The following is a 19,018-nucleotide window of genomic DNA, read 5'->3' as shown; positions in this document are numbered from 1 at the left end:
ACACTGTTTTGTAAATAAATACATACGTATAAATAATCCCACGCTATTTCAACATCTCCCCCTTAACATCTCATCCTTACCTCATGCTGCTCCATAGCCTTTCAGCTGTGTACTAATCATAGCTAATATACATATGGCATAGATACACCTTCTGACTGGAATTTTAAACTTTTGACATCGTTGAAAGTTCCATCACTTGTCCAAAACTCAGGATTTTTGCAGTCATTTCAGCCAGATTTATTCCAGTGTCTTTTTGCTGTGAACAATGACATCATCTCTATGTGAATAGGTGCAAGCTGAATCAAATGTTCAGAAAAGAACTTCCCCATCTCCCTGCCTGCAGCTGCACACACTAAGCCTGTTTGCCATCCCATGCCATGGGGCTGATTGCACAGCACAGCCCCCAGCTGTGCACTGCTCACTTCTGAGCTCTTATCCCAGTGGTGTGCACACGTTGCTGTACATACAGGTTACTTCAGCTGTGTGAACACATTAGTAATTAAGTATACAGCCAATTACAGCTAACTGCTCTCCTGCACAGCTGGCCCCAGGACCTACAGTTAGCTTACTGGTTTGCTGGCTAAATGCAAAACCAGCTCACCTGGCTAATGAGCTTAATGAGCCTTAAGAAGATTCAATAATTATTTTATAAAGTAAGTTCCCCTCAGTTTGTTTAAACATAAAGTGTATGGAAATATGTATGTGTACATGGCTGGAATAGCTAAAATAAACAAAAGCTTTTGCCCATGAAGTCAGACAGATGCAGAACCAAGCTGGCATTTTCCTTGCTTCATTTTAATCTGTTTTGTAGACCTCTATGTGTGTGTGTGCTCCACCTCTGGCACCTTGCTTGGCTTCCTAAGCTTCTTCCCTCTGTTTGCCTATTCCAAACTTTGCTCTCATCACACCGTCCCATCTTTGGGTATTTCTTATTGAAAGGATACCAGGAAAAAATATTTGTCTGCTCATATTTTTGGTACTTAATTTCCCTGGCATTCTGCTACAAAACAACAATGAATAAATAAATAATAGTGCTTTGATGACTGGAAATGGAATTTAGAAATTGTGTGTGAATCTTAGAGGTGATTTACAAAACGAAGTCAGCAGGATGTCCACCTGTGTGTGGGGGTACAAACGTTCAGCTCTGCTGACAGCGTTGGCATTTCAGGTCTTTATTCAGCATTTCTCACCCAGCCAAACCCTCTGTTTGCTCAGTGCTGCAGACCTGAGCACAGAGTGCACATCAGGGCTGGAGATGCTCCTGGGCAGGTTCTGCAGTCATGTCCAGCAGTTTCCTTCTGCTGCTACTGGATGGAGGTCTGCAAATAATCCACAGTTATACCGAGTCCAATACACTCAGTCCAGATTTATATCAGTGTAAAGCTAAGACCCTGCCAGCTCATTTTACTCCTTCATAGGTCAGTTGTTCACAACATCAATATGCTGGTAAATTTCATCGTCAGTCACAGCTGGGGACAGCCCACAAAGAGCTTGGCTTTTCTTGTGTCAATTGTTATTCAAAATCTATCCAGAAAATCTCTTGCTAATTTATATGTGTGCCCAAAACATTCATAAAAAGAGTTTTTGTGGACTAAGACCAAAAAATCACCTTGTGCACGTACAGACATTGACACCTTTATGGCAGGTACTCAAAGCCCTAAAGCTCGTAGCAAAGTAAATTAAATTCTTGGTCTCTTATTACATTTCAGCTCATGTCTAGAAAGAAAAAAAAACCAAACACCTCCTTTTTGTGTTTTTAGCTAAGTTACCTGATACATTTTGTGCAGTTTTAGGAAATAAACAACTTTTGAGGCACTCTGCTGACCTATGCAATGGTCGCAGACTTTCAATTGTGTTTGAATGAAACAAGAAGCGTGCATTTTACCAAGGTGGAATAAAATCAGATAGGGTCAGAAAATAAGGGAAACAAATAGCCTGGCAGGAAAATTGTTCTTTTTCAATAGGAGGAAAGAGGAAGGAACTCGGTTTTGCTGCCCGCTCTGATCTTCAGAACCCGTTCCCCCAAGCAATGCAGGCACAGAATGCACAGGATGGAGTTTGCAAAGGATTCAGTGATCTGCTGGCACTCAATTTAGCTTACACTGTTGAACACATTTTGTTGATACAGTTTGCTAGCACCGTGTCAAGAAAACCACAGAAAATTAGATAGTGAAGTGGTGTAATTTAGTGCATCTCCTTTGACATCAACAGAAGCGCACAGATTACCTCCCCTCGGGAGAATTTGTCCCAGAGAAATTGCTCACAGAGTGGCTTTCATAGCAAAAGCCAATGAGGGAATAGTTTGCTTTAAAGGATGTGCATTAGGAGTCTGCCCATTGGCTGCACTGCTTGTTTGATCTTCAGAAGGGAGAGATTGTACTGGAAGACTCACGATGATAATGGAAGTGATGGAGAAGGGCTCAGCATTAGGATTTTTAGTGCCATCTATTGAAATGTGCCAACTCGAACAGAAGAGAAAAGGCTGTCAAGAACAATAAATAAGAAGATGCAAGGAAGAAAGTAATACGTTTATTTCACAGTTAAGGAATCAAATCCACTGAACTCACCAATTTCTCTCCCTGGACTGTAGATGTCTTTCCCAGGAGACTGTTATCTTTTTTTTTTTTTTTTTTTTAACTCTTCTTATGGAGAAATGAGGCTCCTCAGCTCACGTTCTGTGTTTCTTTTTGTCCTCAGCTGATAACCCCTAGAAACTGCTTCCTAGCAGTGTTTTGGGGAAGCAAAATGCCCCAAGGACTACAAAAACCATGAGCAGCCACTGTGTCCCTAGGAATGAGCCGCTATGGGTGCCAGCTCCTCAGCCCACAGCTCTGTCCTAAACAGAAGCAGTGTGAGCTCTGCCCTCCGTATCAATGCCCTCTCTTTATATACGCCAGCGATCTTTTAACATAAAAATATACAAACTGATCTTGAAATAGTGTCTGTCACTTCCATCTCTCCCTCCAGCCATCACGTTCCACGTGCAGCTCAGCAGCACTTGACTGATTTTGCACGGCTGTAAGGGGAGAGACTGAAGAAGACACAAAAAAAACAACCCAATAACTTTTCTAAATGTGTAAATTTCATTCCCCAAGACGTCTGTTCTGCCCAGCACACCCACTCTGGTACAGCACAGAGAAGCCCAGCACTCTGCAGCTCAGCAGGGCTGCTCCATTGACAGCTGTGCTTCAGCTCGCAGAGTACAGGCAGCACAGGTGGCTTGCATAGGGCAAGTCCAGTAAACCCAGAATCAAAATGGTTTTGTTTGTTTTTAATTTCCTTAATCAGCTTAATTCCTAGCAGCAAAGGAAGACATCAGATTGTTTTGGATGGCAAGATTCCCAAAACCAAAGTTTAATGTCAGCAGACTGACAGCAGCTTGGGATATTAGCTGGGAAGTATTTACTGCCTGAGAAAAGTTTCTGCTTTGAAATGAGTCAAGCAAATTTCTATCTATAATACCAAGCAGGACTGCATCCTCCTTCAGATCTGACATTTCATAATATGCCAAAGAAAGCCTGGTCTCTTTGTAGGGCAATAGTTAGCCCAAACTTACAAATACTACAGATCTGGAAGGCAGCTCCATCTGGAGCCTCACCTCACACATGGGTGTTTATGGCTGCAGGTTTGAGGGTCAGTACAGCTGCTAAGGAAGGGTTCCACAGAAATTGTCTGCAGAGACATTTAGAGCTTGTCTATATAAACACTGAGGTGTAACAACTTTTATTCTGTACAAACAAATACCATTAAAACAGAGCGAGAGAATTGGCTCAAAGAGACCTAGAAAAAAAGCACCGATATGATGCAAAATATTATTTGGGGGGAAAAAAGAATGCAGAAGGGAATGAGCTGTATTTGTTTCTTTTTACATATAAATCAGATGAGCTCTGACACTCACAGACATAGCAGAAATGTTTTGTTTGAGAAAATGGAAACGTGTTTCCTCTGCAAGCTCCCATTCCTTGGGAAAGCTCTGTGTCCTCTGGAGGGGCAGAGCTTCTTGCCAAGAAGATATTTGGTCATTAATTTTTTAAATGATTGCTGCAGGATATTCATGCGAAGACAGATATCAACTACTGTGTAGAATATATTTTTAATTGGAAGAAGCCATGCCAGCTGAGCTATAAAACAAGTACAAGCTGTTAGGTATAATAAGAGAGAAAAGAGACTGGGGGGAAAAGTGAGTCAGGAGGAAAAAAAAGAGAAAACAACTTAGTTAAAAGAGACTTCCCAGGACTCCTGAGCTAAAGTAATGGCAGAAAAACATGAAACTTATCATGGCCATCACGAATGCTGTTCAGGGATCTGGATACCATGGAAATGGCACTGTTATGCAGTGTTATCTTACATGATTCACATATAAATGAAGATGTTCTGATTTTGGAGAGGGAATAACACACATCAAAAACTGCAAGGGTTGTTATGATGTACACATGTGCTGGAAGAGGAACTGAATTTTCCTCTTCTAGCCAAAAAACAGTGATCTTCAGCTCCTGACACATACAGATGCTATAGATCCTGATATGCAGACACTGCTGACTTCAGTGCCAGCCAGGTGTCACTATTCCAATGCTGACTTTGTAGAAAACAAGTATGTTTACTCTAAAACAAAATTTGCCCTCCTTTTGCTTATTTAATTTTTCTGGTCGGTTGGTTGGTTTGGGGATGTCTATTGAGAGTCTATTGAGTTTCTTCCTCAATTTTTTAAAAATTCCCCTGGGATGAGAGGTGGATTTAAAGCAGATGAATTAAGCAGTCATGCCCGCTGGCATCCATAGGAGGCTCCAGGTTTGCCTCTTAACCAAACACAGCTGGAAGAGCAGCTGCATCTTTGCTCATCAGCACACCTGCATAACATCTGGCACCTGGATAGGGAGAAATCTCACATGGTACTGGAGAGAACATTCTAATAGAGCAATTTTAGGCTTAGATGCTTCCAAGCCTTTCAGAGAGGATAGTTCTAATTTCTTTCAGTATTGAAGCCAAAGAGACTGTTCAGCATTTCTACCTGTTAGACTTTCTGTTAAAGCCAAAATACTGTGAGAATTGGACAGGCAGATCTAAAGTAAGTCGGAGAACACACATTTTATCAATCAATACCGTAAAACTGGTAGAGAAAAATGCAATGTTTTACCAGTGGCTTTATAGAACTATTTTCTGCTCTCCATGTTCAACACATCCCTTTTTGTTTATGCATTTACAGCCTTCCTTTTCTCCTTGTATTTTTGAGCTGCAAGTAATTATTCTAATTAAAAATATGGAAAAGCCAACAAATGCAAGACAAGTATTTTCTCTTTTGAAAACCATCAATAATTACTTTCACTGTGCATTACTTAGATGCCTCATGACATGTTTTTATTTCACCTCTCTGATATTGTTCTCTTCCTACCAATGCAAATTTCACACAGATTGGCTTCCACAGTATTTTATCCTAAAAAAGCAATGCTTTATTGTACTACTTGGTGGGGAACCTGCCAGTTTCTTTCTCTATTAAATACTGAAGCTGCAGTTCTTTAATGGCTGAAGACAATCAAGATTTTTTGCTAAATGTATTTAAAAAAAAACCTACAGAAAAAGAATAATTAAAAATTAGATCACCATATGTAAATTTATTCTCTGTAAGTAACAGCTGAAACTCAGGTGGAAGACTGGATGTCAAAGACAAAAATAAAAAGAAAAATTACAAAACATCAAGAGTGTCTCCTTTCTAAACATACAGGTATCTGCAGGGGCACACAGAAAAAAGTGAGTCTCATAAGAGATCTATGATCCCACAGGACTGAGACCACTTGCAAAACTACACATTATAAATTGAATATATCTTTAAATGAAACATACTGCTGTACAAACTGTATGGAATAGGCACCTTATTGGCAGGGCAACTCTGAAAACAATTAACTTAAATGTAGTTTCCTACACTTCACTCTCCCCTTTTTATGAGTAGTGTTGTCCTTACTGCAAGACCTCAGCACAGGCCTTCCTAAACTCACTAATGAATGTAGATATCCATCCAAACAGCTCCTGAGAGTCCAGGTCTTGTGGTTCCCCAAATTTGACCTGTAAATTTAAAAGAGAAATATATTTAACATTAGTATTATCCAAATAAATTAATCCGTGTCCGAGATTGTAATGAACAGAGCAGGAGAAAGGCTGAATACTCTCATTATCATTATTGATCAGTCAGAAAATTTAGAGCTGGACAAAATGTCCATTAAACTGAGATTCGAAACACCTGAGCTGTAATTTCCTGGTTCTCTGCACAAAGCAGCTTCTCTGGCTGGACTGCAGATCTACCACCAACGAGCAGAGAACACCTACATTGGCAAGGTTCTTGGCTTTGCAGTTTTTTAGATGAACCCATCCACAAAAGAAAAGAAGCACATAGGGAAATGGTTTCTATCCACTATGGAATCATGGTGGATGTGACAGCAGCAGATTTAAGCCAAAAAGCTTTAATTCTTTGGCATTTTGTTTTGCAAACAAAAAATGTCACGTTTACGTGGATATTTTGGAAGAAAAGTTAATCCATCAAGGAGAAACCTTTCCCTGTTCTCTTCATTTCACCCGAAAAAGCTGAACAGGTTGGAAGACTTTCAAAAGCAACATGAATATTGGCGTCCCGTTTGCTCTACTGAGAAACAAGAGGTGAAAGACAATCATACTACAAAGTTAATTGCTAGGAGAGGGATTTCTGCATTAATTAAAATCACTTCCACGTGTATTTTCCAGTTCTAGGACAGAAAAGTCATTTTAGTCTTAAAATTGTTGCTCAGGTTTAATTCAAGAGGTTTGTCGACATTTCCAAAGATCCTCCTTAATGGTATCAGTGAGTTAAAGAACGTGACTGCATTTAAAATGGTTTTCTAATTGAGTAGAAGACATAGAGAACGTGCTCCAAAGGTTTCCATGGAAGGTTTAAAAACAACACCTTATATTGCTACAAGCTCTTGTCTTGCCTGTAATAGAGAGCTACCAGATAACCAGGAGGTACAGCTCTCCCAAGGCTGAGCAGCAGTGTAGTTGTATTTCCACAGTGTTTGGAATCCATCATTACCTGCACACCTCAGATGCTCTTGGGAGCAAACCCTCTGCTGGGAACTTGGAAACTCACATATAATCCAACCACAAAAACTTGCACATTAACCAGCGATACCTGATTAATGGTTTGGCCTGCTGTGATCCTAATTGCACCTCCTGGGGGCTCCAGGTTCTTGATCCTTGGCACACCTCACCACCCACCTATGGCGTACCATCAATTAAACAACAACGAGAGAAGCATTTCCTGGAGCTAACGACCATCCATGAGAAGTTGATAGCCCACAGCTATTCCACAGGCAGTTACCTCCAATTTATTGTTAATTCCATAGAAGTGTCACATGCCAAGGTCATTATTGATTTTATAAGCAGAATATGAAATCACAAAGGTAGGCCTGTGGATTTTTGTTTCATGAGCAATGTGATTTCCATGGCTACATACAGCCTGTTCCCACATCACATCCCAGGTGAGCAGGGCTGTTCCTTCCTGGCGCTGTTCAGCTGATGGTCTGGGCTTTGATCACCCATCCTGTTTTATATTTGCTTTACATTTTTGCTGCCTCATAAATATACAAAAGGATCTGCCCAGCAAGAACATTATTTGGAAGAAATAAATCCATTCAAAGTGAGAGAAAATATATAAAATGCCTACCTTCAGAAAATAAGGGGAAGTGAGTGAAAAAGCAGCTGGGAGAAAACTTGAATTTCTGAACATCCACTTTTTTACATATGTACTTTTGGACAATCAACACTTTAGAAAGTGAATTATAAATCCTCAAGAATAAAAAACAATTTCTTTCCAAACATGGACAGTATTACTGCAAGGCACATGGAAGCATGGGAACGTCTGCATTTTTCTTCTTTTCCTAAGAAATTTAGATTTCTTTCATTGCATTTTAATATGAGACGTACCAGCACACTGCTATAAAGCTTCTTCATTTCTTCACATCTTTTTGACAGCTGGGATAGATCCCCTTCATATTTCTGAATCAAATCCTGTAATAAGGTAAAACTTCTTAATTTGGCAAAGGAGTGTAATTTTAGAGCAGATATTCAATAGTGAAAATAAGGGAATTTAAGTCAGAATTTTCAGATCAGAACAATTTCACATTTCACAGAAGATAAGCACACATCAAGCACATATACTGCAAATATGAAGGCATCAAAGACAAAAAACAAAACCCAGTAGGCACTGCCCAGCCTTATTGTGAGCAAGGCAGCCACTCACCAGTTCTCACTGAGTGAAAAACAAAGCCTTAAGCTTCCAAAAAAAAAAAAAATTCTTAATCACTACTCCTTTGTAACATATACGCTTTAGATGACTTAGTATTATTCAAGAAGCACACTGAGCAAGCAGCACGTCCTCAGCTGCTTTCTGCAGTGCTCCCCTGCCCACCTCGCTCTGCCATTAGCATGGGCAGAATCATCTTAGGCCAACCTATAATCACAATTCAGTCTAGCTCCTGGATGCTGTTTCTCCATGCTATTTTCCCTGCTGTCTGAGGGCAGAGGGAGTTGCTACAAATCCATACATGCTCTGAAATTGCTGTTATTCCAAAGCGCTTATTGCAGCTGACTGTGAAGCTATCTGCTCCTCATCCAATCCAGCCCGTTTGCCTGCGAAGCAAAAGCAAGAGATACAGAAGCTCTCAAAAGGCATTCCCATGCCTCATCAAACGCTATCAGATAGAAATAAAAGTCTGCTTTTCCTCAGATGCTCCCAATCCATTTGTCAGGGCAGGATTCAGCACAAACCAAGGAAGTTACTCGTCTTTTATCTCCAGCCCACGATAAGGTTGGGGTAATGTTACCTTTAGTTCTCTGCAGAACTGTGACTCCTGGGGTGTTGCCTTGGTTGTCCTGGGTTTGATCAGACGCCTGCACTGAGTAACATTTTCCAATTCCTTTTTTAGAACTAACAAAGGAGGAAGAAAATGAGAAATTTCATGAGCGTGCAGTTGTGTCCAAAGGAATGCAAATGTCTTATTTATAAGAGACATAAAAAGTAGGAGACTCTGGGTCTATATAATATGTTCATCTAGAAATATTTAATTTCTGTTTTAAAATAGAAATCCTAAAGGAAGCATGGGTCTTACAGGAAAGAAATAGTATGTGATCACCCCTCTGCAACTGCAGAGTAATGAAGAGGTCAACAGTGTGGTTATGCAGCAGCTGTAAATCTGATGTTCCCTAGGCTTTAGGAATTAGCTGTGAAAATAACATTCTTCCAACCTACCTTTTTGTATAGAAAATTCAGGCTTCCATTAAAGATAAAAGAACAAAAATTCTCTTTAAAACAAATAAGAAATCTTGTCAGTTGGCAGAAAGTCCTACAGCAGATTGCCATCACGAGAGCTTTGGCTGTATGGACTGGGAGGAGAGGACACAGCTTTGGATGCAGTGACTCAGTCCTGAACTCAGTCAGGCTGCTCACATACACTATGCATGAGCCCCAGGACACGTCTTGAACAACCTGGCATGAAAGGCTGGATCAGAAGCATTTTGTCTCTTTGCCTGTCTGCTCTGGAGAACAGTACTTGGAAGATAAGAGAGTGCTCTATAGTGGTCCCATCAGAAATCCAGGAGGAAAGAGGCCAGTCAGTCTCCTCCAGGTCTCCTAATCCTCTCCTTTGATAGCTCAGCTCCCAGCATTTACACCACAGCTCCCATGCCTGCTGCACTGCTCAACTGTACCAGTGTGGTCTCTGGAGAACACAAGTGACTGAAGGTAAACAGTGTTTGTATGCACGTATGTCTAGCTACTTACATATTCCTAAAAAGTCAATTGCCATTTCTTGGAACAAAGTAAAATACTATCTTTGATAGCCTCGAGTTAGATGCCTGTCTGCTTCCCCAAGCCCAACAAAATGGGAACAAGAGTTTTTCAAACCAAAAGCTGAGAGCGATGGTCATTAAACTATGTTACAAGAAGCTGAAAAGTGAATTATTAGCCTGTGACGACATCTGGTCAATGTCCACGCCACATTTTCAAAAGACAGATTTTTATAAATGTTTAACACAATGTAAGTTATTTTTACCCATGTAGGTACCTCTTCTATCAGCTCTCAAAGAGCTCACTCTGAAACCCACTGGCTCTGCCGGTCACCTTACTGCGCTGTTCAAAGTTGGAAATGTCTCCCAAAACCTGTCTTACATTTGAGTGACTTTATTCTGTCCTCTCCTACTGACTTCAGTGGTGTAGGACTCCTTTCTAGAGATGGACTCCAGTTTGGTTCAAAGGCATTTTTGAACTTCTGTGCTTGAACCGTGCAAAGGTTCCTCCTGCTGCACTGGCTGCTCTGAGACAATCTAACTGGGACAGTGCTCATATTGCTAAATATAAATATAAATAAATGGTATTTACCACGAGCAGTATATATTTTTGTATTTCTGAACCACCTGGGCATGCTTTATTATTTCTTTTTAAAAATTCTTCACAGTAAAATGACAGGCTATATATCACCATAGCAACACCTTACCTCAATATTTGTATATTTACCTCTCTTTATAAACTACAATGAAACTGTTCCAAACGACTGCACAAAGTATGAAAATCTCTCTCTGATTTTAGAAACCACGTTTACATACCATCAACTTCAGCACTGAGGCCCTTCATGGAAGCTGGAAAGGAAGAGAGATGGAAAAACGTGCCACTAAATATCATTTGTACTTTAGGATGGAAGTTCCAACAAAAGTTGAGGGATTCCATTGCTGGGTGGCTTTCTTCCCCTCCCTGCTCTTACCATCAGGAACAGCCTCAAATTCTGTCAGTTCCTGTGAAAATTTCACCAGATCAGGCTCATGTAAGGAGATCTGTTCCACAAGGGCATGAAGCAAAGTGAACGTCCTCTCCTTGCCCCGCAGCAGGGATAACTGCAAACAGAACGGAGCAGTAGCTGACAGACAGCTGTTACACTTCTTTAAGAAATTTAGGAGCAGCAGAGATGTTGATAGCTCCTGGATAGGTCTGACAAGAATAGAAAGTACAATGAAATCAAATATCTCCTTTTCCATCTGCAGCTGCTCAGACATTCTTGATTAAGATCAAACTTTTTGCTTTCATATCCGTTCACCTTCATTGTGTTCTTTTGTGTTTTCTTATTCACACATTCTTAATAACTTAAGGTATCCTAAGTGATTGCAACTCATTTTGGTCCTCCAAACAGAGTCATCATTCCTTTTCATGCAAAAGCAGTGTGCTGTGTTTGTGAAGGCAGTAAACTTCCTTAATTGAATCTGGGAAGATGTGCTGTGGCAGAAAATGATTTCGTTGGCATTTTTTCATTATGATTGATACAGTACTACAACTGTTATTAAAAAAAAAAAAAAAAAAGGTTGTGTCTCAGAATTGCCACTGGAGCTATAAATCACTCACTCACTCGTATATTAAAGTCTCCAGATGGAAAAGATACCTTACAAAAAAAAAAAAATATATATATATATATATACACACACACATACACATACATATAAATAAATAAATAAACAAAATCCTCCTCTCTTCTACTTACAGACCAGGCATAGATGATGTTTGTTCATGGAGCATATCTCTGTCAGGAGAGACAAAAGATCACAGCAGCCACCTCCCTCCCCATCCATTCATCCAGACGAGCACTGGTGGGGTGGGGGGTGCCAGAACCATTAAACCAGGCAAAGTTCCCTCCCTCTGCATTTGTTCATTTATTTATACTCTACTTTTGGAACTTAAAATTACATGGGCCCACTTGTTGCAGAAGAGCTTTGCATTAGAGTAAAAGAAGCACTAAGGAATTATTCCACTGCAGAAGGAGTGCTGCAGCTACAGCCTATGGATAATGAAAGGTCCCTATGACAGTGCACTGCACAAAGATGTAAAACACTCTTTAAGTCAAGGGCCTGCAGTTCAGATGTCTCTTCCAGCCAGGGGATCTCAATATCAGGGCCGTCAGCATTTTGATGTTCTCCCTCATTAGAAACACAGCACATTCAACACCGCAGTGCCCCCACCCAGCCAGCACCACTGTCTGAAATGGGAAAATGCATCTTGTTACAGTGCACACATTACAGAATACATTATTAAACAGCAGTTTGTTTCTGGTGTAACCAAGAGCAGATGTTAAAATGTTAGCTGCTCATTAAAAATGATTGCCTTTCTCCGCACGCAGGGCAAAACTGAGGTAATGCTAATGGTTAACATACATTATAATATGATGGCTCAATGAAAAGAAAAATATTTACTCACTTTGGTCAAAGATGACAATCGAAATCCTTTTGTCTTTTCTTTTCCTGCATTTTCATTTAAATGGTTTCCAATGGCTAAAATGTACTCCAAGACAGCAATAAATTTCTGGCTGGAATGCAGCTGCTTACTTGCTTGGATTTTCTGGTTTATTAGCTGAAACACAAATATGCAAGTAGAACAATGGTACCTGTAATTGTTCTTTGCCATGCCTCATTGTCCCCAACTGAAGCAAGTCACACTGCTACCTTCCCATCCCTTTCCTCTGGGAAAGGCCAGGGGCTGTCAGGTTCTGTTCCCCAGCAAAGCAAAGCTGGTGTTGGCACAGTTGCCTGATGAGATGGAGGTCAGATCCTCTGTGGCTACCAAACTAGCCCTGCCAAAAGAACTTCAACCTCATCCCTCAAAATGCTTCAGAAGAAAAAATGTTTTGCTGTTTGAATGCACCAGATTGCTCCAAATGCCAAGCATCGGGGGAACCAGATAGCCCAAAGCACAGCATAAGGTTCTCCGTCCTTCACCTCTCTCTTGTTTACACCAGCTGAAGATGAATCAAAATTCTTGGTACAGTTTCCCTGCAATCAAATTCACTACCAACTTTTGCTTTCGCAGGGCTGCCACCTCCCTTCTGGAGCAACAGACACAGGAGGTGGATTTATTTCCATCTACTTTTAAAAAGTCTATGATTATTATTTTTTAACCATTTTGCTGTTTACATCTGAAAAGTATCATGAAATCAGGCTGCCTGGGTCACTACGCTATTAATTGCTCACATTATGGACAATGAAATATCTTGCTATAGAGGAAAAAAAAGATCCCCAGTCACACAGCTTTGAAAGGCACACCAAAGCTTCTAACTGACAGATTATGTAACGAATGATGAAGCTGTCATCACTTACAGGCTCCAGATCTCTCATGCTCACAGGGAGTTCACGTATGGCAAGCAGGAGATCCAACCTCTGGCCTAAGTGAGGGATTTTACACATCTGCACAGAATTGAACAGAGAAGGCTTGTAGGGCCAGGCACCATTCAAGTCAATGACACGCATTTCTCACGAGCAAGAACAGTTAAATGTGTACAGTTTTATGTCTAGAGATTTTGGAAATCTATTTCAAAGCAACTGGTTCTTGTTTTGGGGGGAGGGGAAGGCATGTTAGTAGGAGATACAAAATGGATTTTACAGATCTCTTTGTACATTTTTACCATCTCAACTCTTTCTCAGATAAACCTTCTAATTATTCTTGGCAAGACTGTAAATTTAAGTGCCCAACAACAGTTCTTTGTAGTGATTTTACCCAGAAGAAGGTGTTAGAAATAGCATGCAGTGTGTTTTAACAGCGTGCCTTCCTACCTCCAACATAAACTGATCAACTATATGCAGCTCTGAGGGGCACCCCCTGAACGACTGGTACTTCTCTGCATCCTTTGGTGTTAGCATGTATCTGCAAAACAGCAAACGAAGAGCAGGAGTTCTCATCCTTGAACATGCCATAATGCCAAACAGCCATCCCACTCCAAGCGTCACAACTTCTTCCACTTCCTCGTATTACATATTGCACATCTGCATATTGTTATTGCACACTGCATTTATTCTTTAACCATTTGTACTTTATTGATATTTGAGCCAGTGATGCAACAGAAACGATGGTCTGCAGCTAGATCTGCATTTCTGGAAACATTTATACATGCACAGGGCTTGAGAATAAGTCAGTCGTGTTCATCTGCAGATCTACAGACAATTTACAATGCTGTGGAGAAGGGACCTTCTTTTGGAGAAGGAAAAACTGTAGCAGAAGGGAATTAATGCTAAACTTTCCAAAGAGGTTCATTAACTGTGTGTGTGATACATATGTGCCTTCCTTCCATGTACTGGATGAACCACCATCAGACAACCCTTCAGAAGCACCTGGTGACAATGCAGACTTTTCTGCAGTTTTGGCTGTGCTCAATCAGCTTTTATCCAGCAATAACTTCTTGGAAAAATGAGCAGGGAAGAGCAGGCTGTGTGATGGGGTGGCTTGTTCAAGGCAAGCTGTGCCCAAGCCATTGCACACAATGTAACTCCATATGTTCACATTTATTCTACTTGTTCTCATCACTAACTGCAAACACAGTTCTCCAAACTTTAACTCTGCTGTACCAATGAGGATCAGGCCAGAACTAAACTCACTCCACACGAAGTAGGCACATCAACAGTTAAAAAAAAATACTTCTTCACTTTCTTTGCCAGTATCACCTTTTTTTTTCTGAGATCCCATTTAGCAAAACACTCAGTTTTCTCATTTTCACCTCATATTTTCATAATGCATGCAATGAAATGGCAGAGCTATCGCATGCCGTGCATGGGGACTTGAAAGTGCAATGGAAACCTCTCTGAGCTGCTCCTTTCTTGACTTTTCAAACAGACACAATCCGAATTTCACATGCCTCTGAAATGGATTCCTTTCTGCATAATTGTTATTTTGGCGGTGGTGGGTTTTTAAACTTAAAGTTTCCAAGATTTAATTTAATTAATTTTAATTGTGGCTTTAAACCTGCAAGCCTCTATCACTCAGAAATACTGATAGTCTACAGTGAAGCTTCTGTAACACGTGTTGGGCTTCCTTCTGTGTGCAGCCCTCACATTTTATCTATGGTCCATCCTTCTATTTTATCTATTTTATCAGATCTATCTATCAGGATAGATCTGAATCTCAATAGCATCTTTCCTGAATTTCCTGTTATTTGCAGAAAAAATCGCTTTCTCCAAAACGTAGCATTTGTTGTAAATAAACAACTGAAACCAAAAGATCACCTTCGTAGCGTCGTAATCTGTTCATCTGTAAGTCCACCACTCTCTTCATGTATAATGTACAGCTTTTCTTTCAGCTCACTTGGTTTTATACGGAAACTTTTAAGAAAAATGCCTGGGGAAAAAAAAGATCCTCGTATTACATGGAAGAAAATGCTCCAGGGAAGGAAAAATCCCCCAAATATTTCACATTTACTTTTCAGATTTAAGAATAAAAACAAGGAGCTGTTGCTAATGCTAAAGTAAAACTCAGCCTTCATATTTCCTTTACATACGCATGGCAGTAGACAAGCAAAAATGCATTCATCAGAACACAGTTAATGCTTGAGACAGAGCTGTCGATACTGTTATCAAAAGGCACTCAGATGTTTATCATCATTATTACAACCCCCTCAGGGGGTTGGGAAGGAGAACTCAGGAGGGATGTCTATGATTTACCACATTTCTGTCTCCAATCCTAAAAGAGCACAGAGATTTTCAGGTTGTAGGAACATGCTGTGGCCTGAATCAGCTAATAACGACTCAGGAGAGCGTTGGCCAATGGAGTATACACCTCTTATTCTTCCTCTGACACACTTTCCACCCCTTTAACTCCGTTAGAAGATCTAGCTTTAGCACTAAGCCTGGTAGAATCATCCCTTTTTCCTTCCCATGCTTTTTATGACTTGCATCTTTCACCTCCCTGTGTCTTTTCAATCCTATATCTCTTCAGGTAGGATGAAATCTGCAGCCAGTGACAGAGGAAATAATCCAGAGCAAAAAGGTTGAGTTTTACAATAACTACTGCCTTTCCACAAACCATCCACGAAACGTGCTCGATTTTCCTGAACGCTGTCAGTATCTGAAATGAGCCACTGAATAATTTCTCGTCATCAGAGTCAGAGACAACAGTCATTAATCGCTAATTAAAGCGTTCTCTGTCATGAAGAGCTCACACAGGGATGTTTCAGCTCCTTCTCTCCCTTGCATTAGTGCCAAGAACTGGATTTCTAATGAAAATATTTGTGGCACAAATTCCACATTATTTCCTCGTCTCACATTCATGAGTCCCTGTATCTGTCAGTGTTACAGCTGTTGAACTCCTTTCCCACAGTACTTGTGAAAACCTACAGGATGAATAGTGATTTATCTGAATATGGTGATTCACCTTTAAACCAAAGCCAAGTCCTATTCTTCTAATAGCATTCACACCTCTTTTGAAGCAAGTCCACGTTCTAAATTTTCCTTCATTCCAAAAAGCAATCAGCATTTTTTCTTGAAAATTGAAATTTAAGAAACTCCTCAATTTCTACTCATTTCTTTATTTTTTTCCCCTGAATTACCATGTCTTCTTAAGTTTAAATTATTTTCTTAGGCAAAATAAGGATTTGACACAGAAAAATGGTCCTCACACAGAGAAACAAGCACCCACCAAATCACAGGAGCTGATGTTTTGATCCCTAAGTCAGTCTTTCACCCACAAGGTTTCAGTTTTGGATTAATGCCCACCTCCCCAAATCTTTTCCTTTGTTGAAGGGAAGGTGTTTTTCTTGTTTCTCTCTTTCTGGTACATTGTTCTCTGTGTGAGATAACTTAGCTTTTATTTGCTTTCTCTTCCACACCGGGTTTGAACTTAGCGTGTAGATCTTTGCCCAGAACTCCAATTTTTCTTTAGAGTCTGGACATCCACTCAAATGCTCAAAAGATTTTCTCCTGCTGGCAACTTGGAGCTTCATCTTTTTAGTCATTAATTTAAGAACTGTGGTTTGCAGCTCTTGCAGGAAGATTAATCAGAATTCTGAGAATAGGAATAACTTGATCTGAGAACTGTCCACTGAAATAAGTACGTGTCAAAAATCTCATTGATGAGACTTTAAGGATAAGATTAAGAAATGGGCATAGAATGTCTCAGTGAAAGAAGCTGTAAGAGCAGTTGGATCAAAAGGAAGAATGGTGCTATTTGCAAACCAAATGAAAGAAATTTCTTAAAAGAAACTGGAACAACTTTGCAGAGAGAAGTGCTATTACTGGATTCTTTTTATCTAAAACATGACTTTTGTATCACTCACTTCCTTTTAATCCTTCAAATTATCAGTCTGTAATTGCAATAATTCCATTTCCAGTTATTTCCATTTACAGTTCTCAGTTAAAACTTTCCACAATCTCCAAAGAATACTCCTTCTTATCAATATTCATAAAGCTGAAATCATCATGACTTCAAATGAGCTCTTTACACACGTAACATTTCTTAAAACAGCACTATGTTATATAATTTATTTTTTGAAAGCCATCTCTGCAAAAATCAAAGCAGTCATTGAAGACCAGTTACCAAGTTCTTGGAGGTTGGTGGCCCTGCCTGTGGCAGAGGGGCTGGAACTCAGTGATCCTTGGGGTCCCTTCCAATCCAAGCCATTCTATCATTCTATGATTCTGTGTTTCTACCCCTGCTTCTTTAGTATGTTACTTCTCATTAGAGTCACTGAAAGAACTTTACATCATGTCATCAGCAAGAGCAGAACTATATGCTGAAGTCCCACTTTTAACAGTGATTTCACAGGTGTCACACACGATGATGAACACCTCCTGGGCAGGAGCATCCCAGCAGGAGGGCACACTCACATGTTTCACATAGGAAGAGAGATGTGATATTTCTACTCTGCATCATGAAGGACCACATTTACAGAACTGAACCAGGAGGTCTGCGCTCACAAATGAGTGGCACTGAGTTAAGTGGTGATTTAGACACAAGATTACCTTTTACCCACCAAATGGTAGAAATTTGAATAGAAAATGCATACACATGGGAGTACACAGTTCTTACTTACTGAAGTTATGTGCAACTTTCCGATCCAACATGATGTGCTGATTCACTGAAGGTTCATTGCCTGGAAACACTGCCACGTCCTGGATCTGGAACTGCTCGCAGAGTCTGGAGGCATCTATCTTTTTCTTGCCTGGGTCACAAGAACCCCAGATGGATTTTTGAATCTAAGAACATAGGAGTGACAGGGAAAAGAAAAAGCCAGAAGAACAGGGTCACTTCGTTCCATTCCGAACATATAAAGAACATTCAGGTCCTCTTCTGGCATGGCTGAATTTTTACAGTAACTATACGTGTAATCCAGGCTACTTCTCCTCCTATTATTATTATTATTAAGCAGTTACTGTCAGTTTCACCCTTACCTTATCACAAGGAACAACATCCCAGTGAAAAGCTTTGGTTCTCTTTGCCAAGGGAGAAAGGCTGCAGGACTGGAAGAATACAGGTGGGGCTGGTGGCACCTCTGCCTTACTTATGGGAACTGGAGTAGATGCTGGTGCTGCTACATCTCCCTTCACAGCCTTTGTCTGTGAGCTTGAAAGCTTGTTCAGACTGGTTTTTGCAGCGCTCACATCGAAATGGAGGGCCTCCTCTTTCTGTTCATTCAGAGCTACAGTAACATTCTCATAATCAGCTTCAGACGAGGTGTCTCCTTCGGATTCCTCCTGGGACAGAAAGCCACCCTTGCCCAGCTGACAGTACTTTTCTATGAGAGACACCCATTCATTCTGGAGCTTGCTAACATCCTCTGTCCTGTAATTTTGGACAGTTAAGGGTATTCGAAACCTGAAATTGAAGAATGCCTTATGTAAACATGCGTAAGGGTAAATAACATGCTGACTAATACAGCCACAGATATTTCTTAAGCAGAATGATGTTCAGCACCTTCACTTGCCAAAGGAGCCCAGTGCTGCTGACTCTGACCTTTTCAGACAGAATTAATTGCTTACATGCCTAAGGTTACAGAGCTGAAGTTCTGCTATACGTTGACTTTGTGCTGCAGTTACCTCATAATTGCTCTTCTCCACCTCGGGGGAAGGTGAGCAGTGTGCTGGGTCTTACCAAGCTTAATGCACAAGCTGGTCAGAACCTGCTCACACATCTGTCTAATCAATCAATCAGTGTGGTTCTTCACTGGCTCCTGCCAGGATGACTAAATGAGTCTGTGGACAC

The 19,018-nt window shown here is 40.5% G+C and overlaps 1 protein-coding gene across 2 annotated transcripts in view; it reads right to left on the bottom strand.

The window, feature by feature from the left end:
• Nucleotides 1–2,509: 2,509 nt before the first annotated feature.
• LOC116244525 (uncharacterized) overlaps nucleotides 2,510–19,018 on the bottom strand; it is a 30,395-nt gene continuing 13,886 nt past the window's right edge. The window contains exons 7-17 of one of the 2 annotated variants that reach the window (XM_031616271.2): nucleotides 18,208–18,631; nucleotides 17,850–18,012; nucleotides 15,049–15,160; nucleotides 13,606–13,696; nucleotides 13,153–13,239; nucleotides 12,257–12,409; nucleotides 10,779–10,908; nucleotides 10,624–10,656; nucleotides 8,847–8,950; nucleotides 7,948–8,031; nucleotides 2,510–6,057 (exon numbers count right to left, since the gene is read on the bottom strand). In XM_031616271.2, the coding sequence (XP_031472131.2) occupies nucleotides 5,953–6,057; nucleotides 7,948–8,031; nucleotides 8,847–8,950; nucleotides 10,624–10,656; nucleotides 10,779–10,908; nucleotides 12,257–12,409; nucleotides 13,153–13,239; nucleotides 13,606–13,696; nucleotides 15,049–15,160; nucleotides 17,850–18,012; nucleotides 18,208–18,631 (1,486 nt within the window). In that variant the 3' untranslated portion in view covers nucleotides 2,510–5,952. The other variant, XM_090151950.1, reaches the window with a different exon arrangement.

This window comes from Phasianus colchicus, chromosome 17 (genome assembly GCF_987193195.1).
Source record: "Phasianus colchicus chromosome 17, bPhaCol1.hap1.1, whole genome shotgun sequence".
In the NCBI taxonomy this organism is placed as follows: Eukaryota; Metazoa; Chordata; class Aves; order Galliformes; family Phasianidae; genus Phasianus; species Phasianus colchicus.
Note: the sequence above shows the minus strand (reverse complement) of the source record. Positions and strands in the feature narration are given on the sequence as shown.